General features: G+C 43.9%; 1 protein-coding gene, 2 pseudogenes and 1 gene segment (V, D, J or C); 3 read left to right on the top strand and 1 right to left on the bottom strand.

Moving 5' to 3' along the window:
- The first annotated feature begins 2,354 nt into the window (after nucleotides 1–2,354).
- On the top strand, nucleotides 2,355–2,922 carry LOC103172666 (annotated as a pseudogene).
- A 1,272-nt stretch (nucleotides 2,923–4,194) lies between these two features.
- Nucleotides 4,195–7,048, top strand: LOC121851653. The segment is given in 3 exon segments: nucleotides 4,195–4,231; nucleotides 5,774–6,076; nucleotides 6,690–7,048. Coding segments are annotated over 3 exon segments (684 nt in total).
- A 484-nt stretch (nucleotides 7,049–7,532) lies between these two features.
- Nucleotides 7,533–23,355, top strand: part of LOC103173400 — a 27,642-nt gene continuing 11,819 nt past the window's right edge. Inside the window, exons 1-3 of the mRNA XM_042345723.1 lie at nucleotides 7,533–7,779; nucleotides 8,259–8,582; nucleotides 8,804–9,145. Coding sequence (XP_042201657.1) covers nucleotides 7,533–7,779; nucleotides 8,259–8,582; nucleotides 8,804–9,145 — 913 coding nt within the window. The remainder of the gene's footprint in view (nucleotides 7,780–8,258; nucleotides 8,583–8,803; nucleotides 9,146–23,355) is intronic.
- LOC103174150 lies at nucleotides 19,440–20,024 on the bottom strand (annotated as a pseudogene).

Below are 23,355 nucleotides of genomic sequence, written 5' to 3'. Positions count from 1 at the left end.
AAACCACGAAAGGCCTGTGAGTTCCAAGAGTTTAATGGTAATGGTGAGGCAGATAGAGCAGTGGGATATGAAACAGCCGATTGTCACTGAGCAAAGGGAGCAGCGTCACTGTGGATGAAGGAAATCGCAAAGGGAAGTGAGGAAAGTGCTTGAAAGAAGTTACTTGACAGAGACTTCACTGCATTTCAAAGTGAAGTATCCGAAGTGTTTAGAAATGTTCTCCAGATATGAAACTGCCAAATAGAACGAGTTTTATGTATTAATATGACTCTATATTCTGCCATCTCTGATTTACCAATCACAGCCACTTGAGGTGACCCAACCGCTGCTGTTGGTGTGAAGGGGAATAATGTATGAAAGGTCCGGCTGTGGGCCCCACGGTGTGAGAGCAGGAAGCTGCTCACTGACTGACTGCACACAATCACAGTTGTGCTCTGAGTTTCTGCCCCACCTGAAGGCGGTGTGAATCATTCTGTGTGAAGCGTCTTTCAAGTAAGAAGACTTTAGATATAAAAAGCAGTAACTTGTTTAGCAATTTGCTCATGAGCTGTTCTGCAACATGAACTGTTCCATCACATCCACAAATAATCATTTCCTGTGAATTCGAAGTCTTGAATAGCAAATAACAAAAACAACAAGAACAAGATTCCATTTATAAAGCGCCTTTCACGTCAGGAGGACGTCCCAAGGCGCTGCACAGTTGTGTCATGAACCAAGCATTGGGGGGAAATGGTCAGGGTGAGGGGAGGGAAGGGAGGGAGCGAGGAGGGGGGAAATAGTTAGGTTGAGGGGAGGGAAGGGAGCGAGGAGGGGGAAGAGAGTCGACCCCAAACAATATAGAAATATTTAAAACAGAGAACTCTCCATCATTTCTATTGTTTGCTGAGTAAAGTCAGCGCCTCTTAATTATTGTGTATGTAAGAATACGACAAACGATGCAGAAAATGGGTTGACAAAGGCAACCGGGCAATAAGCAGTGATATCACAAGCTGAGTGTAAGAGGCACAGCATATTATTCTCTGGGTGATTAGGCTGTATATCTGTGCCACATTACACCAGCGATGCACTGCACAATATTAACTGTCCACTGTTCAGATACTCTCCAACACTTGGTGCGGTTTTCACATTGAGACTGTATGAACATAAGGAATGAACAGCCTAATGAGGCCATAGACACAGTTATTTGGGACGTTGGGAAGAGGAAAGAACTGATATTGAATAATCCAGGACATGAAGATACAGGGCGAAACCTTGGGCAAGTTTCCTTACTCCACACGCCTAATAATAATCCCTCCAAAAAACAAAAACAATAATAAATTGGTCATTTTCAATCTACGACTGTTTGTGGGACATTGCTGTGCGCAATTGGCTGCCCCGTTCGCCCACAAATATACAGTCAATTCACTTTACAGTGTGTTCTGTGAAGCGCTTTGGGACGTCCTCCCGACGTGAAAAGCGCTATATCAAATGCAAGGATTATTATTATTATTATTATTATTACATGATTTGAAATCATGAGCCATATATTATATGAAGCCCTTTGAGACGCGTAGAAGATGTGAAAAGGTCCTATATCAAATGCAAGGATTATTACTATTATTATTATGTCTTGATGCCCATTTGGGACATGAATTCAAGATTGGAATACAAAAATCAGCAGACAATCTGGTGGGAGACCAGAACATTGCTAAACCACAGGAAATAATATTTTAATTAAGGCACAATATAAATTTTTGCCCACTTAATACAGTTACCAAGCATTAAAGTGCTTGAGGAGTTTCAATAATGTAGTAAGGCATTATGTGAAATGCAAGAAATATTATAATAATTATTATAAGAAGATAAGAAAATCAGAATTGCTCGATGAAAGAATACCAAGGTCCATCTGGTTCACCTTCCACTATCCTGGCAGTCGCATGCATATGTTATGTCCTAAACAATGTACTGTGTCACACAACATTATTTCTAAAAAGTAACATATCTCATTTATTTTTACAAGAATCAACACTTTCTCCTTCCATCATCTCCCCCCCCTTTAACTGAAATAATGTTCCAGCAGATTTGTTTTGCATTTACCGCCTCCTCCACACACACTGCAAACACACACACACATAAGTTGAAGAAAGGAATTTGCGAAGCTTGAGGGTCAGCGAGAGGGCTAATACTATTGAGACTTATATTAATATTAATTTGCTGTAAAGGCAGAATGTAAAGGTACAGTTATTGCTCTGTGCAGGTCAGAGGGAATGTCACACGTGACTCCCCTCAGTCCTACAGCTATTGGTGGGTTCTCCACCCCCTGCCCCACTGCCCCGTTATATAGCGGTCACTGGGGACTGAGGCCATCTGTACGGCAGCTCTTTGGCCCTCGGTTATTCGGCTCCAGTCTCAGTTCTGACAAGTGCCCAGAAACATGAGGTCCCTGATTTCTCTCAGTCTGCTGCTGGCTGTCTTCTCCCGTGAGTGCTATTATTCTGACAGTCTCACTCTTCCTGTGTCGGTGTTATTCTCTCTGCAATGTCACACAGTCATTAATCTTCTCTCATTTATTCTTTACAGGTGTCCAGGCCGATGTGGTGCTGACACAGCCGCCGTCTCAAACTGGAAACCTGGCCACCCCTGAGACTGACCAGTAAAACCAGCGGGATTGATCTCAGCAGGTATGCCATGAGCTGGGTACGGCAGGTTCCGGGGAAGGGGATGGAATGGCTCCTCATGTATTACAACTCATCCAGCAATGCATTTGCGCCTGGGATTGAAGACCGTGTCACTGTCATCAAAGAGAATTCCAATAACATCTTTGACTTGTTCATCAAAAGTGGACGACACCGCCATCTATTACTGTGCGAGAGGGTCACAGTGAGAGGAAACGGGGCTGAACTCCTACAAATACACAAGGGGAGGAAAGGCAGCCCCTCCCACCCTAAACTGCCTGACAGTCATGGTGTCAATGCTGTGTCTCGAGCGAAGATTAAAGGAAAAGCTTCAAATGGACTTCTTCTCATGTTAAACCTACACAGTGAGTCGTGGTTTGATGGGGCGAATGACCTGCTTATTGGTGCTGTAATATTCTGGGCTTTCAGTTGGTAAGTGACACTGTGCTGTTTCAGGCGGGAAGGACTGCGATAGGAGACTGGCGATGTGACGGTTCACAGATATCCTCTTGTTAGAAACTGAGCTGTTGGAGAAATTTGTTTTCTGTTTCTGTGGCTACGAAGGAAGTATTAGATAGACTCGATGTCATGTCACAGGGGAATGGGCCATTTCAGTGAATTATGGCAGTCAGTATTGAGCAGACATTGAGGGCAGTATTTGTATGGGACTATGTCACTGTGTATACAGGGGGTCACAATGCTGCACACAGCCATCTCCTCATACAAAAACCCGAGCCAGAGAGGCTGCTCACCCCTGTCATCACTGAAACATCCACAGCATCCAAATAAATGTTACAGAGAGTAGATCCTTCTCATAAAGGACCTGGTATTTAACAGATTAATTCAGAATGATTTATATTACAGGACGGTATTAAACAAGACTGACGTCTGTGGAGCTGCTTTAACATTAATCCAAAGTCTCTAATAAACATAAGGATTTATTCTGAGTGAAACATCACATGAAGCCTCAATGGTGAATCTGAGCCGAGGTCCAGTCAGTGTCTGATATTCCAGTCAATATTTGTTAGTTTATCCTGTGCAGGAGTTTGTGTCACAGTGTGTATCACTGTGATACTGGAACCACAGCATTAACTGTCAATACAAAAACCCTTCAACAACAAACCATCTCATGTCTCTCACTGTTCGCTTGTGTGGCCACTTAATGTGCAGGGATTTGGTATGTTTAAAATGCCGCCTTCCACTGAGGATTTTACCAGATTTTAATAGACATAAAACATTTATTCTTCAATCTGTTGGTACAAGAAAAGGTGTTTGACATGAACACAGCAAACTGGCAAAGACACAAACATTTAAAGGACAGTTATTCACTCACAATGCTGACATTGTTTTATATGTTTGTTTGATTCACTTTAACAACTACTTAATGTAATGAATTCCGCGTTGCCAGGCTATCTCGGAGTTTAATGCATGTTAAAGGGGTTTCCCTGATATCGCTTTCAACAGCCACTGTTGATTTATGGATTATTCATTGTTGGTGATATTTTTGGTGGTCAGTGAATGTACAGCTGAGGTTACACTGATGGACTTTGTGCAGTGTCTGATCGCGGTGACTGGAGGTTGGTAGTTTTCAGGAATTGTATAAAAGTGTTTATAAACTATGTTGGGAATCAGGGCCGGATTGTTGTTGGATGAGCGATGGGAAGGTTATCTGATCGATTCCAATGTGTATTTCAATCCTTTATTTAACATAAGGACCGCGGCTGCAGTTTAAAGTGTCTCAATCTGGGGGAGGGGGTGAGTCTGAGAGTAAAGCGGGTTTATACTGCTGGGATGTGATTGTAAACATAGCAGCTCAATCTGCACGGATGTTACAGCAATAATAGTGAAGGTTTTTATTTTAATTAATATCAGCATTAATGTGCTGCTCACAGTCTCATTGCCTCAGCTGCTCCTCACACCAATCATGGTTTAGTGGGCGAGAGTTAGAGCTCAGACATGATTTCAATTAATCTTAACAGCAATTGAATGAACATGACCGCACTTCCTCACAGTGCACAGATCTCCTCTCAAACACTAAGAGGATCATGACTCTGATGGCATTTACACAGTTATTTTGTTCTGCACCATGACCGGGTGTCTTTAACATTAGCTTTGCTCTGCTGGAGAAACGCCGCCCTCCTGAAGATCATCAAGTGGATGATCAGTTGGGCCAACACAAAAAAATAGTTTCTCTTGTATAAAAGTAATGACAAAAATTACAAACACATTAAGAATATATTTCTCTTTAAATATCTTCTGTGAAAACCCAGCCAGCATACATACACAGGCATGCACACAGTCATTCACGATAACAAAATAATTATTGCTCAAGGTATGGTGCCTATCATGTCCGTGAGATGTCTCAAAGCGCATCACAAGATATAATGTAAAGTGAATTGACTGTATTTCATGGGCTAAATGCAGAAGCCCAGTTGAGTTCAACAATGTCTCACAAATAGGCGTAGAGAGATTGGCCAATTTTTGTTTAGATGGTTGTTGACCAGGACAACGAGAGAGAGATAGAGACTCACTTCTGTTTTTGAATACTGCCATGGGATCCTTAAATAGCAACTTGGTTTAACATATCAATACGTACATACACACACCACACACACACATTCATACATGCACATACACACACACACATATACATACATAGATACATAACAATAATAATGCATTTGATAGAGTGCTTTTCATATCTTTGAGACGTCTCAAAGCGCTTCACAGTATATTGTATAGTAAATTGCTGTATATTTGTGGGTTAAACGTGGCAGCCAAATGCGCACAGCAGTTTACCACAAACAGTCAAAATTGAAGCAGCCAATTTTATTGTTTTATTTTTTTTCTTGAGGCATTAGAATCAGGCGTGTGGAGTAAGGAAACTTCCCCAGGGTTTCACTCTGATGGAAATCAAACCCAGGTTTCTCGCTTGTAAGGCGAGTGCATAAATACATACCTACATGCGTGCATACAAAGATACATACACACCGGCACACACACACCGCACATATACATGCATACTTTGACTTGGGTAACAGTTTTGCTTCAGTTTATCTGTGTCTGAAAAANTTGTAGAAGAGTAGTATCTCAAATCTAACTTTCCTCTTGGTTTCCAGCTGTAACTACCCCTCCCAGTCTTTACGCCCTGCTGCCATACTGTGGACAATCCTCTTCTGGAGGCTCAGTGACTGTTGGGTGTCTGGCCTCCAGCTACAGCCCCGATCCCGCCATCTTCACCTGGACATCAAATGAACATCTCATCACTGACCAAGTCAAGACGTATCCCTCAGTGCTCAACAAGAATGGTCTCTACACTCTGAGCAGCCAGTTAACAATCGCTGAATCCCAGCTGGACAACATCCATTGTAAGGTTGCACATAAAAGCAACACATGGCCACCCGTGGAGATCCCCATGCCAGGTCAGTGTTGTTCGCCAACGTACAGGACAATCAAACATGTTGCTCCCATATCATTCAGGGAAGAACACTCAACATTGTAGGTGTTATGTGAACACTCCCATCACAGAGAATCTGCAATGTCCTGATGATGTTACCCTCTTTTCCCAAGTGCTGCGTTACCCGGAGATAATGGGCACAAATGAACAGATAGATAGGACTCCAACCAGTTCAGGTGCACCAGGGAAGATAGGGGAGCAGCCTGACAGGAAACAGATACAACACAAACTAGAGAGAGGGAAGGTGGGACTCTGAGAAGGAGAGCGAGCGAGCTTTGGAGAGCAAGGATTGGGCAATCCTCAATGATAGGCAACATGGCAGGGAAGAACAGAAGAGTTTTCAACGCTAAGCCCACTTTAGAGTCGAGTGCAATATATCAGATGTAATGATTGAGGAGATTGCAATGATTCTCTCTCTAAATGGAGTCTTTAGTGGAAAGATTGAAAGAGATAAGTCAATGAGAGAGGAGTATCCACCCCGTGGCTGAGGTCAATGTCTATTTCAATATGAATATCAATTTCACAACAACAAATATTTCCCTCAAACAAAACATAACTTGTTATTAAATGTCTTGCAGTTCCCCAGAAACCGTTGCCCCCAGTTGTTATCATCACACAGTTTTCCCCGGAGGACATTGCAATGCGCAAACCGACCACTGCTATCTGCTTCGTATACGGTTTCCGTCCGGACAGTCTCAGGGTTGAGTGGCTGAAGGACTGGCAGCCCATACACTCAGGTGTTGTGACCTCTCCCTCGGTTGAAAACAATGGGACATTCAGCACCAGCAGCCGTCTGACTGGCACCGCCAGAGAGGGGAAGAGAGACTCGGTTTACACCTGCAAGGTGACCCATCAGCCCACCCACACCATCACTGTCAAGAACATCACCAATTGCCAAGGTAGGAGGTACAGCACCAGCTGATACACACGCCAACAACAGGGCTCTCAGTTTCCTTGCAAATGTCCACTTGTGGGAGCTCTGGGTCACTTTGGGTTGAACTCCTTTTGTATATTTCATTGGGATCAATGCACATGTGAGCCTTGAACCAAAGTTGATGGATGTGTACAACATGAGGAAATCGGGACCCGATCCTCACTGTGTTATCAGGAGATGGCCAGGCAGCCGCACTGTGTGGCTCTGTTTCTGATCTGCTGCTCAAGGGGAGATCTGGCTTCTCAATACCACTTTCCTTACTTTTTGTGCAACCGCCGCCCTACTAATGCATTGTCAGTTTTGAGTCATGAAAAAGTAACTCAACTAAAGAATGTGGGAATGTTCATGTACAGTATTTTTTACTTTGATATGAAATCCTGGATATCGGCTGTTATTTGTGTTTCAAGTTTCCTTTCCTTTTCCAGGTTGTGAAACTCCTGAACCTGTCAAGGTCTCTTTCCTGCCGCCTTCACCGAAACAGGTTTTGATGGAACCCATTGTAACGCTGACATGTGTCGAGGCGAATGCACCACATGACGTCAGCGTGACTTGGACACAAGAACAGACACATTTACAGTCTGGATATGGGAAACCGTCTGCCACTGGGCCTCAGGAAGTGATCAGTAAACTAAACATTTCTACACAAGACTGGACCGGTGGGAAAGTATACTTCTGCATTGTCAGCCATGACGATATACCGACTCCCATCAGAAAAAAGATATTTAAGGATCCAGGTGAGCATCCAAGTTCAGGAAATAAATTATTTATTTCTTTATAGTTATTCCATAATATAGGCAACAGATAAATCTGTGGAAACAATTATAAACTGTCTGTCTGTTTTGAATTCTGTCGATGGATTTGTCCCCTCTAACAAAGGCTAGAAAGTATATATAGATATAATTTTATAAGCAGATTCTCTCACATTAATTGTATCAAAAATAATCAAATCAGTATACCTCGGGGATATTTAAACAGGTTTTCGTTGAGAAAAGGAAGCCACATCTAAACCACTGGTCACTGGGTATAAATAATAAAGTGCTGTTGGGAAACTTCAATCCACTTCAGTGTTCCCAGTCATAATAATCGCAAACCACTGAGCACAGACTGAACAGACACACACTTTACTCTCAGCTTGTTCTGCGGTATTTTGTACTTGAAGGCTTTCTCTGATTGACGGCATCAGTGTTTTGATTTGATTGTGTTCTTCCCACAGTTTCATACACGAAGCAACCTTCAGTGTATCTGCTTCTCCCATCGGCAGAAGAATTGTCTGCTCAGCAGTCTCTCACCCTCAGTTGCCTGGTGAAGAACTTCGCTCCCAAAGAGATCTTTGTGGAGTGGACTGTGAATGACCAGTTGATTGATGCCAACAAATACAAGAACACTGAGTTGATGGCAGACAGTGCAGATTACTCCACGTACAGCATGTTATCCATCTCAGCCGGAGATTGGGATAGAGGCTATTCCTACTCCTGTGTGGTCGGACATGAAACTTTCCCACTGAAGACCCTGACCAGAGCCGTTAATAAATCCGGCGGTAAACCGAGTTTTGTAAACATTTCCCTTGTCCTGATGGACACCGTGAATGCCTGTCAATGAGGCTCTCAATACCATTTTGCTTATTTTTTGTGCACCCGCCTCCCGACCATTGCATTGTCAGTTTGGAGTCATGAAAAAGTAACTCAAAGAAAGTAATGGGAATATTCATGTACAGTATTGTTTAACCTGAACAAATATGAAATCCTGGATATTGCCTGTTATTTGGGTTTCAAGTTTCTTTTCCTTTTCTAGATTGTGATTCTCCTGAACCTGTCAAGATCTCTTTCCTGCCGCCTTCACCGAAACAGGTTTTGATGGAACCCATTGCAACGCTGACATGTGTCGTGGCGAATGCACCACATGACGTCAACGTGACTTGGACACAAGAACAGACACATTTACAGTCTGGGTATGGGAAACCGTCTGCCACTGGGCCTCAGGAAGTGATCAGTAAACTAAACATTTCTACACAAGACTGGACCAGTGGGAAAGTATACTTCTGCATTGTCAGCCATGACGATATGCCGACTCCCATCAGAAAAAAGATATTTAAGGAGCCCGGTGAGCATCCAAGTTCAGGAAATCAATGATTTATTTGTTTATAGTAATTCCATAATGCAGGCAACCGACACATCTGTGAACACAATTATAAACTGTCTTAGTTTTACAAGTCTGTCGATAGATTTTTCCCCTCTCACAAAGACCAGAATATATATATAGATATAATTTTATAAGCAGATTCTCTCACATGTAAAATATCAAAATATAGTCTAATCATTATACCTGGAGGATATTTAAACAGTTTTCGGGGAGAAAAGGAAGCCACATCTAAATCACTGGTCACTGGGTATATATAATAAAGTGCTGTTGGGAAAACTCAATCCACTCCAGTGTTCCCAGTCATAATAATGACAAACCACTGAGCACAGACTGAACAGACACACGTTATTCTCAGCTTGTTCTGCGATATCTTGTACGTCCCCCGATCTACCCGACCCACCATTGGCGGGAGAGCCTTCAGCCACTCTGCCCCCAACCTCTGTAACTCCATCCCCCAATCACTCCACGTCTCTCCCTTCTTAGCCTTCTTCAAGTTCCGCCTCAAAACCCTCCTCTTCAACCATGGCGTTGGTCACCCTCCCTCCCCTCCCCTCTCCCCCCAACCCCAGCTCGGGTCTGAAATGCTGTACACTGTCCAGCACCTTGGGATGTCCTCCCGAAAGGCGCTATACTAATGTAATCGTGTTGCTGTTATACTTGAAAGTTTTCTCTGATTGACGGCATCAGTGTATTGATTTGATTGTGTTCTTCCCACAGTTTCATACACGAAACAACCTTTTCCCAACAGCACTTTATTATTTATACCCAGTGACCAGTGGTTTAGATGTGGCTTCCTTTTCTCCCCGAAAACTGTTTAAATATCCTCCAGGTATAATGATTAGACTATATTTTGATATTTTACATGTGAGAGAATCTGCTTATAAAATTATATCTATATACATTTTCTGGTCTTTGTGAGAGGGGACAAATCTATCGACAGACTTGTAAAACTAAGACAGTTTATAATTGTTTTCACAGATGTGTCGGTTGCCTGCATTATGGAATTACTATAAACAAATAAATCATTGATTTCCTGAACTTGGATGCTCACCGGGCTCCTTAAATATCTTTTTTCTGATGGGAGTCGGCATATCGTCATGGCTGACAATGCAGAAGTATACTTTCCCACTGGTCCAGTCTTGTGTAGAAATGTTTAGTTTACTGATCACTTCCTGAGGCCCAGTGGCAGACGGTTTCCCATATCCAGACTGTAAATGTGTCTGTTCTTGTGTCCAAGTCACGTTGACGTCATGTGGTGCATTCGCCACGACACATGTCAGCGTTACAATGGGTTCCATCAAAACCTGTTTCGGTGAAGGCGGCAGGAAAGAGATCTTGACAGGTTCAGGAGGATCACAATCTAGAAAAGGAAAAGAAACTTGAAACCCAAATAACAGGCAATATCCAGGATTTCATATTTGTTCAAGTTAAACAATACTGTACATGAATATTCCCATTACTTTCTTTGAGTTACTTTTTCATGACTCCAAACTGACAATGCAATGGTCGGGAGGCGGGTGCACAAAAAATAAGCAAAATGGTATTGAGAGCCTCATTGACAGGCATTCACGGTGTCCATCAGGACAAGGGAAATGTTTACAAAACTCGGTTTACCGCTGGATTTATTAACGGCTCTGGTCAGGGTCTTCAGTGGGAAAGTTTCATGTCCGACCACACAGGAGTAGGAATAGCCTCTGTCCCAATCTCCGGCTGAGATGGATAACATGCTGTACGTGGAGTAATCTGCACTGTCTGCCATCAACTCAGTGTTCTTGTATTTGTTGGCATCAATCAACTGGTCATTCACAGTCCACTCCACAAAGATCTCTTTGGGAGCGAAGTTCTTCACCAGGCAACTGAGGGTGAGAGACTGCTGAGCAGACAATTCTTCTGCCGATGGGAGAAGCAGATACACTGAAGGTTGCTTCGTGTATGAAACTGTGGGAAGAACACAATCAAATCAATACACTGATGCCGTCAATCAGAGAAAACTTTCAAGTATAACAGCAACACGATTACATTAGTATAGCGCCTTTCGGGAGGACATCCCAAGGTGCTGGACAGTGTACAGCATTTCAGACCCGAGCTGGGGTTGGGGGGAGAGGGGAGGGGAGGGAGGGTGACCAACGCCATGGCTGAAGAGGAGGGTTTTGAGGCGGAACTTGAAGAAGGCTAAGAAGGGAGCGACGTGGAGTGATTGGGGATGGAGTTACAGAGGTTGGGGCAGAGTGGCTGAAGGCTCTCCCGCCAATGGTGGGTCGGGTAGATCGGGGGACGTACAAGATACCGCAGAACAAGCTGAGAATAATGTGTGTCTGTTCAGTCTGTGCTCAGTGGTTTGTCATTATTATGACTGGGAACACTGGAGTGGATTGAAATTTCCCAACAGCACTTTATTATTTATACCCAGTGACCAGTGGTTTAGATGTGGCTTCCTTTTCTCCCGAAAACTGTTTAAATATCCTCCAGGTATAATGATTAGACTATATTTTGATATTTTACATGTGAGAGAATCTGCTTATAAAATTATATCTATATACATTTTCTGGTCTTTGTGAGAGGGGACAAATCTATCGACAGACTTGTAAAACTAAGACAGTTTATAATTGTTTTCACAGATGTGTCGGTTGCCTGCATTATGGAATTACTATAAACAAATAAATCATTGATTTCCTGAACTTGGATGCTCACCGGGCTCCTTAAATATCTTTTTTCTGATGGGAGTCGGCATATCGTCATGGCTGACAATGCAGAAGTATACTTTCCCACTGGTCCAGTCTTGTGTAGAAATGTTTAGTTTACTGATCACTTCCTGAGGCCCAGTGGCAGACGGTTTCCCATATCCAGACTGTAAATGTGTCTGTTCTTGTGTCCAAGTCACGTTGACGTCATGTGGTGCATTCGCCACGACACATGTCAGCGTTACAATGGGTTCCATCAAAACCTGTTTCGGTGAAGGCGGCAGGAAAGAGATCTTGACAGGTTCAGGAGGATCACAATCTAGAAAAGGAAAAGAAACTTGAAACCCAAATAACAGGCAATATCCAGGATTTCATATTTGTTCAAGTTAAACAATACTGTACATGAATATTCCCATTACTTTCTTTGAGTTACTTTTTCATGACTCCAAACTGACAATGCAATGGTCGGGAGGCGGGTGCACAAAAAATAAGCAAAATGGTATTGAGAGCCTCATTGACAGGCATTCACGGTGTCCATCAGGACAAGGGAAATGTTTACAAAACTCGGTTTACCGCTGGATTTATTAACGGCTCTGGTCAGGGTCTTCAGTGGGAAAGTTTCATGTCCGACCACACAGGAGTAGGAATAGCCTCTGTCCCAATCTCCGGCTGAGATGGATAACATGCTGTACGTGGAGTAATCTGCACTGTCTGCCATCAACTCAGTGTTCTTGTATTTGTTGGCATCAATCAACTGGTCATTCACAGTCCACTCCACAAAGATCTCTTTGGGAGCGAAGTTCTTCACCAGGCAACTGAGGGTGAGAGACTGCTGAGCAGACAATTCTTCTGCCGATGGGAGAAGCAGATACACTGAAGGTTGTTTCATGTACTCAACTGTGGAAACAATAAAATCAAATCAATACACTGATGCCGTCAATCAGAGAAAGCCTTCAAGCACAAGATACCGCTGAACAAGCTGAGAGTAAAGTGTGTCTCTGCTCAGTCTGTGCGCAGTGGTTTATAATTGTTGGTGTGGCTGGGAACACTGGAGTGGATTGAAAACTCCCAACAGAATTTGGGATTAACTTGATTTGCACTCAGTGGCTTAGATGTGGCTTCCTTTACTCCACGAAAACCTGTTAAAATATCCTCAGGTGTAATGATGAAGTTATTTTTTATATTATTCATGTCAGAGTATCTGCTTATCAGCTTATATCTAAAAATATTTTACGGCATTTGTTCGATGTGACAAAACTATCGACAGAATTATAAACAGAGACAGACAATTAATAATTGTTTTCAGAATTTTATCTGTTGCCTCTATAAAGAAATTACAATAAACAAATAAATGGTTTATTTCCTGAACTTGGATGCTCACCGGGCTCCTTAAATATCTTTCTTCTGATGGGAGTCGGCATATCGTCATGGCTGACAATGCAGAAGTATACTTTCCCACCGGTCCAGTCTTGTGTAGAAATGTTTAGTTTACTGATCACTTCCTGAGGCCCAGTGGCAGACGGTTTCCCATATCCAGACTGTAAATGTGTCTGTTCTTGTGTCCAAGTCACGTTGACGTCATGTGGTGCATTCGCCACGACACATGTCAGCGTTACAATGGGTTCCATCAAAACCTGTTTCGGTGAAGGCGGCAGGAAAGAGATCTTGACAGGTTCAGGAGGATCACAATCTAGAAAAGGAAAAGAAACTTGAAACCCAAATAACAGGCAATATCCAGGATTTCATATTTGTTCAAGTTAAACAATACTGTACATGAATATTCCCATTACTTTCTTTGAGTTACTTTTTCATGACTCCAAACTGACAATGCAATGGTCGGGAGGCGGGTGCACAAAAAATAAGCAAAATGGTATTGAGAGCCTCATTGACAGGCATTCACGGTGTCCATCAGGACAAGGGAAATGTTTACAAAACTCGGTTTACCGCTGGATTTATTAACGGCTCTGGTCAGGGTCTTCAGTGGGAAAGTTTCATGTCCGACCACACAGGAGTAGGAATAGCCTCTGTCCCAATCTCCGGCTGAGATGGATAACATGCTGTACGTGGAGTAATCTGCACTGTCTGCCATCAACTCAGTGTTCTTGTATTTGTTGGCATCAATCAACTGGTCATTCACAGTCCACTCCACAAAGATCTCTTTGGGAGCGAAGTTCTTCACCAGGCAACTGAGGGTGAGAGACTGCTGAGCAGACAATTCTTCTGCCGATGGGAGAAGCAGATACACTGAAGGTTGCTTCGTGTATGAAACTGTGGGAAGAACACAATCAAATCAAAACACTGATGCCGTCAATCAGAGAAAGCCTTCAAGTACAAAATACCGCAGAACAAGCTGAGAGTAAAGTGTGTGTCTGTTCAGTCTGTGCTCAGTGGTTTGTGATTATTATGACTGGGAACACTGAAGTGGATTGAAGTTTCCCAACAGCATTTTATTATTTATACCCAGTGACCAGTGGTTTAGATGTGGCTTCCTTTTCTCAACGAAAACCTGTTTAAATAGCCCCGAGGTATACTGATTAGATTTTTTTTGATACAATTAATGTGAGAGAATCTGCTTATAAAATTATATCTATATATACTTTCTAGCCTTTGTTAGAGGGGACAAATCTATCGACAGAATTCAAAACAGACAGACAGTTTATAATTGTTTCACAGATTATCTGTTGCCTATATTATGGAATACTATAAAGAAATAAATAATTTATTTCCTGAACTTGGATGCTCACCTGGATCCTTAAATATCTTTTTTCTGATGGGAGTCGGTATATCGTCATGGCTGACAATGCAGAAGTATACTTTCCCACCGGTCCAGTCTTGTGTAGAAATGTTTAGTTTACTGATCACTTCCTGAGGCCCAGTGGCAGACGGTTTCCCATATCCAGACTGTAAATGTGTCTTTTCTTGTGTCCAAGTCACGCTGACGTCATGTGGTGCATTCGCCACGACACATGTCAGCGTTACAATGGGTTCCATCAAAACCTGTTTCGGTGAAGGCGGCAGGAAAGAGACCTTGACAGGTTCAGGAGTTTCACAACCTGGAAAAGGAAAGGAAACTTGAAACACAAATAACAGCCGATATCCAGGATTTCATATCAAAGTAAAAAATACTGTACATGAACATTCCCACATTCTTTAGTTGAGTTACTTTTTCATGACTCAAAACTGACAATGCATTAGTAGGGCGGCGGTTGCACAAAAAGTAAGGAAAGTGGTATTGAGAAGCCAGATCTCCCCTTGAGCAGCAGATCAGAAACAGAGCCACACAGTGCGGCTGCCTGGCCATCTCCTGATAACACAGTGAGGATCGGGTCCCGATTTCCTCATGTTGTACACATCCATCAACTTTGGTTCAAGGCTCACATGTGCATTGATCCCAATGAAATATACAAAAGGAGTTCAACCCAAAGTGACCCAGAGCTCCCACAAGTGGACATTTGCAAGGAAACTGAGAGCCCTGTTGTTGGCGTGTGTATCAGCTGGTGCTGTACCTCCTACCTTGGCAATTGGTGATGTTCTTGACAGTGATGGTGTGGGAGGGCTGATGGGTCACCTTGCAGGTGTAAACCGAGTCGCTCTTCCCCTCTCTGGCGGGGACAGTCAGACGGCTGCTGGTGCTGAATGTCCCATTGTTTTCAACCGAGGGAGAGGTCACAACACCTGAGTGTATGGGCTGCCAGTCCTTCAGCCACTCAACCCTGAGACTGTCCGGACGGAAACCGTATATGAAGCAGATAGCAGTGGTCGGTTTGCGCATTGCAATGTCCTCCGGGGAAAACTGTGTGATGATAACAACTGGGGGCAACGGTTTCTGGGGAACTGCAAGACATTTAATAACAAGTTATGTTTTGTTTGAGGGAAATATTTTTGTTGTGAAATTGATATTCATATTGAAATAGACATTGACCTCAGCCACGGGGTGGATACTCCTCTCTCATTGACTTATCTCTTTCAATCTTTCCACTAAAGACTCCATTTAGAGAGAGAATCATTGCAATCTCCTCAATCATTACATCTGATATATTGCACTCGACTCTAAAGTGGGCTTAGCGTTGAAAACTCTTCTGTTCTTCCCTGCCATGTTGCCTATCATTGAGGATTGCCCAATCCTTGCTCTCCAAAGCTCGCTCGCTCTCCTTCTCAGAGTCCCACCTTCCCTCTCTCTAGTTTGTGTTGTATCTGTTTCCTGTCAGGCTGCTCCCCTATCTTCCCTGGTGCACTGAACTGGTTGGAGTCCTTTCTGTCTGTTCATTACTGCCCATTATCTCCGGGTAACGCAGCACTTGGGAAAAGAGGGTAACATCATCAGGACATTGCAGATTCTCTGTGATGGGAGTGTTCACATAACACCTACAATGTTGAGTGTTCTTCCCTGAATGATATGGGAGCAACATGTTTGATTGTCCTGTACGTTGGCGAACAACACTGACCTGGCATGGGGATCTCCACGGGTGGCCATGTGTTGCTTTTATGTGCAACCTTACAATGGATGTTGTCCAGCTGGGATTCAGCGATTGTTAACTGGCTGCTCAGAGTGTAGAGACCATTCTTGTTGAGCACTGAGGGATACGTCTTGACTTGGTCAGTGATGAGATGTTCATTTGATGTCCAGGTGAAGATGGCGGGATCGGGGCTGTAGCTGGAGGCCAGACACCCAACAGTCACTGAGCCTCCAGAAGAGGATTGTCCACAGTATGGCAGCAGGGCGTAAAGACTGGGAGGGGTAGTTACAGCTGGAAACCAAGAGGAAAGTTAGATTTGAGATACTACTCTTCTACAATTTTTTCAGACACAGATAAACTGAAGCAAAACTGTTACCCAAGTCAAAGTATGCATGTATATGTGCGGTGTGTGTGTGTGCCGGTGTGTATGTATCTTTGTATGCACGCATGTAGGTATGTATTTATGCACTCGCCTTACAAGCGAGAAACCTGGGTTTGATTTCCATCAGAGTGAAACCCTGGGGAAGTTTCCTTACTCCACACGCCTGATTCTAATGCCTCAAGAAAAAAAATAAAACAATAAAATTGGCTGCTTCAATTTTGACTGTTTGTGGTAAACTGCTGTGCGCATTTGGCTGCCACGTTTAACCCACAAATATACAGCAATTTACTATACAATATACTGTGAAGCGCTTTGAGACGTCTCAAAGATATGAAAAGCACTCTATCAAATGCATTATTATTGTTATGTATCTATGTATGTATATGTGTGTGTGTGTGTGCATGTATGAATGTGTGTGTGTGGTGTGTGTATGTACGTATTGATATGTTAAACCAAGTTGCTATTTAAGGATCCCATGGCAGTATTCAAAAACAGAAGTGAGTCTCTATCTCTCTCTCGTTGTCCTGGTCAACAACCATCTAAACAAAAATTGGCCAATCTCTCTACGCCTATTTGTGAGACATTGTTGAACTCAACTGGGCTTCTGCATTTAGCCCATGAAATACAGTCAATTCACTTTACATTATATCTTGTGATGCGCTTTGAGACATCTCACGGACATGATAGGCACCATACCTTGAGCAATAATTATTTTGTTATCGTGAATGACTGTGTGCATGCCTGTGTATGTATGCTGGCTGGGTTTTCACAGAAGATATTTAAAGAGAAATATATTCTTAATGTGTTTGTAATTTTTGTCATTACTTTTATACAAGAGAAACTATTTTTTTGTGTTGGCCCAACTGATCATCCACTTGATGATCTTCAGGAGGGCGGCGTTTCTCCAGCAGAGCAAAGCTAATGTTAAAGACACCCGGTCATGGTGCAGAACAAAATAACTGTGTAAATGCCATCAGAGTCATGATCCTCTTAGTGTTTGAGAGGAGATCTGTGCACTGTGAGGAAGTGCGGTCATGTTCATTCAATTGCTGTTAAGATTAATTGAAATCATGTCTGAGCTCTAACTCTCGCCCACTAAACCATGACTGGTGTGAGGAGCAGCTGAGGCAACGAGACTGTGAGCAGCACATTAATGCTGATATTAATTAAAATAAAAACCTTCACTATTATTGCTGTAACATCCGTGCAGATTGAGCTGCTATGTTTACAATCACATCCCAGCAGTATAAACCCGCTTTACTCTCAGACTCACCCCCTCCCCCAGATTGAGACACTTTAAACTGCAGCCGCGGTCCTTATGTTAAATAAAGGATTGAAATACACATTGGAATCGATCAGATAACCTTCCCATCGCTCATCCAACAACAATCCGGCCCTGATTCCCAACATAGTTTCAAACACTTTTATACAATTCCTGAAAACTACCAACCTCCAGTCACCGCGATCAGACACTGCACAAAGTCCATCAGTGTAACCTCAGCTGTACATTCACTAACCACCAAAAATATCACCAACAATGAATAATCCATAAATCAACAGTGGCTGTTGAAAGCGATATCAGGGAAACCCCTTTAACATGCATTAAACTCCGAGATAGCCTGGCAACGCGGAATTCATTACATTAAGTAGTTGTTAAAGTGAATCAAACAAACATATAAAACAATGTCAGCATTGTGAGTGAATAACTGTCCTTTAAATGTTTGTGTCTTTGCCAGTTTGCTGTGTTCATGTCAAACACCTTTTCTTGTACCAACAGATTGAAGAATAAATGTTTTATGTCTATTAAAATCTGGTAAAATCCTCAGTGGAAGGCGGCATTTTAAACATACCAAATCCCTGCACATTAAGTGGCCACACAAGCGAACAGTGAGAGACATGAGCTGGTTTGGTGTTGAAGGGTTTTTGTATTGACAGTTAATGCTGTGGTTCCAGTATCACAGTGATACACACTGTGACACAAACTCCTGCACAGGATAAACTAACAAATATTGACTGGAATATCAGACACTGACTGGACCTCGGCTCAGATTCACCATTGAGGCTTCATGTGATGTTTCACTCAGAATAAATCCTTATGTTTATTAGAGACTTTGGATTAATGTTAAAGCAGCTCCACAGACGTCAGTCTTGTTTAATACCGTCCTGTAATCTAAATCATTCTGAATTCATCTGTTAAATACATTTATGAGAAGGATCCACTCTCTGTAACATTTATTTGGAGGCTGTGGATGTTTCAGTGATGACAGGGTGAGCAGCCTCTCTGGCTCGGGTTTTTGTATGAGGAGATGGCTGTGTGCAGCATTGTGACCCCTGTATACACAGTGACACAGTCCCATACAAATACTGCCCTCAATGTCTGCTCAATACTGACTGCCATAATTCACTGAAATGGCCTATTCCCCTGTGACATGACATCGAGTCTATCTAATACTTCCTTCATAGCCACAGAAACAGAAAACAAATCTCTCCAACAGCTCAGTTTCTAACAAGAGGATATCTGTGAACCGTCACATCGCCAGTCTCCTATCGCAGTCCTTCCCGCCTCAAACAGCACAGTGTCACTTACCAACTGAAATCCCAGAATATTACAGCACCAATAAGCAGGTCATTCGCCCCATCAAACCACGACTCACTGTGTAGGTTTAACATGAGAAGAAATCCATTTGAAGCTTTTCCTTTAATCTTCGCTCCAGACACAGCATTGACACCATGACTGTCAGGCAGTTTAGGGTGGGAGGGGCTGCCTTTCCTCCCCTTGTGTATTTGTAGGAGTTCAGCCCCGTTTCCTCTCACTGTGACCCTCTTGCACAGTAATAGATGGCGGTGTCGTCCACTTTTGATGATCAAGTCAAAGATGTTATTGGAATTCTCTTTGATGACAGTGACACGGTCTTCAATCCCAGGCGCAAATGCATTGCTGGATGAGTTGTAATACATGAGGAGCCATTCCAGCCCCTTCCCAGGAACCTGCCGGACCCAGCTCATGGCATACCTGCTGAGATCAATCCCGCTGGTTTTACAGGTCAGTCTCAGGGGATGGCCAGGTTTCCAGTTTGAGACGGCGGCTGTGTCAGCACCACATCGGCCTGGACACCTGTAAAGAATAAATGAGAGAAGATTAATGACTGTGTGACATTGCAGAGAGAATAACACCGACACAGGAAGAGTGAGACTGTCAGAATAATAGCACTCACGGGAGAAGACAGCCAGCAGCAGACTGAGAGAAATCAGGGACCTCATGTTTCTGGGCACTTGTCAGAACTGAGACTTGAACCGAATAACCGAGGGCCAAAGAGCTGCCGTACAGATGGCCTCAGTCCCCAGTGACCGGTATATAACGGGGCAGTGGGGCAGGGGGTGGAGAACCCACCAATAGCTGCAGGACTGAGGGGAGTCACGTGTGACATTCCCTCTGACCTGCACAGAGCAATAACTGTACCTTTACATTCTGCCTTTACAGCAAATTAATATTAATATAAGTCTCAATAGTATTAGCCCTCTCGCTGACCCTCAAGCTTCGCAAATTCCTTTCTTCAACGTATGTGTGTGTGTGTTTGCAGTGTGTGTGGAGGAGGCGGTAAATGCAAAACAAATCTGCTGGAACATTATTTCAGTTAAAGGGGGGGGAGATGATGGAAGGAGAAAGTGTTGATTCTTGTAAAAATAAATGAGATATGTTACTTTTTAGAAATAATGTTGTGTGACACAGTACATTGTTTAGGACATAACATATGCATGCGACTGCCAGGATAGTGGAAGGTGAACCAGATGGACCTTGGTATTCTTTCATCGAGCAATTCTGATTTTCTTATCTTCTTATAATAATTATTATAATATTTCTTGCATTTCACATAATGCCTTACTACATTATTGAAACTCCTCAAGCACTTTAATGCTTGGTAACTGTATTAAGTGGGCAAAAATTTATATTGTGCCTTAATTAAAATATTATTTCCTGTGGTTTAGCAATGTTCTGGTCTCCCACCAGATTGTCTGCTGATTTTTGTATTCCAATCTTGAATTCATGTCCCAAATGGGCATCAAGACATAATAATAATAGTAATAATCCTTGCATTTGATATAGGACCTTTTCACATCTTCTACGCGTCTCAAAGGGCTTCATATAATATATGGCTCATGATTTCAAACCATGTATCTTCATGTCCTGGATTATTAAATATCAGTTCTTTCCTCTTCCCAACGTCCCAAATAACTGTGTCTATGGCCTCATTAGGCTGTTCATTCCTTATGTTCATACAGTCTCAATGTGAAAACCGCACCAAGTGTTGGAGAGTATCTGAACAGTGGACAGTTAATATTGTGCAGTGCATCGCTGGTGTAATGTGGCACAGATATACAGCCTAATCACCCAGAGAATAATATGCAGTGCCTCTTACACTCAGCTTGTGATATCACTTCTTATTGGCCGGTTGACTTTGTCAACACATTTTCTGCATCGTTTGTCGTATTCTTACATACACAATAATTAAGAGGCGCTGACTTTACTCAGCAAACAATAGAAATGATGGAGAGTTCTCTGTTTTAAATATTTCTATATTGTTTGGGGTCGACTCTCTTCCCCCTCCTCGCTCCCTTCCCTCCCCTCACCCTGACCATTTCCCCCCTCCTCGCTCCCTCCCTTCCCTCCCCTCACCCTGACCATTTCCCCCCAATGCTCGGGTCATGACACAACTGTGCAGCGCCTTGGGACGTCCTCCTGACGTGAAAGGCGCTTTATAAATGGAATCTTGTTTTTGTTGTTTTTGTTATTTGCTATTCAAGACTTCGAATTCACAGGAAATGATTGTTTGTGGATGTGATGGAATAGTTCATGTTGCAGAACAGCTCATGAGCAAAATGCTAAACAAGTTCCTGCTTTTTATATCTAAAGTCTTCTTGCTTGAAAGACGCTTCACACAGAATGATTCACACCGCCTTCAGGTGGGGCAGAAACTCAGAGCACAACTGTGATTGTGTGCAGTCAGTCAGTGAGCAGCTTCCTGCTCTCACACCGTGGGGCCCACAGCCGGACCTTTCATACATTATTCCCCTTCACACCAACAGCAACTGTTGGGTCACCTCAAGTGGCTGTGATTGGTAAATCAGAGATGGCAGAATATAGAGTCATATTAATACATACAACTCGTTCTATTTGGCAGTTGCATATCTGGAGAACATTTCTAAACACTTCGGATACTTCACTTTGAAATGCAGTGAAGTCTCTGTCAAGTAACTTCTTTCAAGCACTTTCCTCTCTTCCCTTTGCGATTTCCTTCATCCACAGTGACCGGCTGCTCCCTTTGCTCAGTGACAATTGGCCTGTTTCATATCCCACTGCTCTATCTGCCCCACCATTACCATTAAACTCTTTGGAACTCACAGGCCTTTCGTGGTTTGTTTTCTACTTCATTGAATAACGAGCTGCACCCGTTGCAGCTTCACTTGCAACCAAAGGATCCAATATGGAATGTGGATTGACCCACAGACAGACATTTCATCTTCATCTCTACTCATCTGGGAGGACTCCTGTGGGAGGACACCATTTGGGAGGACTGAGTGGGAGGACTCGGTGCTATAAAAATGTAATGTTGTTGCTGTTGATTACCTTTCTCTGTGTCTTTATTTTGTTCGCGCCGTTTGGCTCCGTACTTGATCTGTGGCGCAGAATGCCACAGCGCCACGGTCAGCCGGCGTGGCCACCAGGTGTAACTGCAGTGTGTTCGGTGGTGCTCTGTGACGCGCGATCCCACGGCGCCACTTTGACTCGGTGGCCACGAGGTGTAACTACAGCAAAAAAACACCACCAAACCGTCAATAACCCATTGTAATGTACCGCCTCTTCACTGTGGACCGGAGTCAGGACAGCGCGGGGCTGAGCCGAGGCCTAGTGGGGCAGCGGGTGTGAAGCCCAGAGAGGAGCCTCTCGCTGGGGGAGCGGAGTCAGGACAGCGCGGGGCTGAGCCGAGGCCTAGTGGGGCAGCGGGTGTGAAGCCCAGAGAGGAGCCTCTCGCTGGGGGAGCGGAGTCAGGACAGCGCGGGCTGAGCCGAGGCCTAGGGGGCAGCGGGTGTGAAGCCCAGAGAGGAGCCTCTCGCTGGGGGAGCGGAGTCAGGACAGCGCGGGGCTGAGCCGAGGCCGAGTAGGGCAGCGGGTGTGAAGCCCAGAGAGGAGCCACTCACTCGGGGAGCGGAGTCAGGAGACATTGTCACCGCCGATCCCGGCCTGCGGGCTGATGCCGTCCCGCTGATCGCTCGCTCCCGGTCTCTTTGTGCGCGTTTCGGCTGCCGCCCCGACCCGAGCCTCCACTCGCTATGTCTCCCCCCCACTCTACCCGCTGCTCCCCTCATCCGCATCCTCCTGCCTCTCGTCACCCAACGCCACCCCTCACACACGCTCCCCATCATCAGCTCCTACCGTGACCCCCATCCTACATTCCTTCCTTCCTCCCTCCCCCCTCTCACCCGCCATCACTTCAATGAAACCCACCACCTGCTGCCTCGACCCCCCCCCCACCAACTTGCTGGTGACCAGCTCCCCCTCCTCTGCCCACTCATGGCTGATATCATCAACCAGTCCCTCTCCTCTGGATCAGTCCCTGTCCCCCCCCAAAACCGCTGTCATCACCCCTCCTC

The sequence above is a fragment of the Callorhinchus milii genome, unplaced genomic scaffold, assembly GCF_018977255.1.
Source record: "Callorhinchus milii isolate IMCB2004 unplaced genomic scaffold, IMCB_Cmil_1.0 Scaffold83, whole genome shotgun sequence".
NCBI lineage: Eukaryota > Metazoa > Chordata > Chondrichthyes > Chimaeriformes > Callorhinchidae > Callorhinchus > Callorhinchus milii.
Note: the sequence above shows the minus strand (reverse complement) of the source record. Positions and strands in the feature narration are given on the sequence as shown.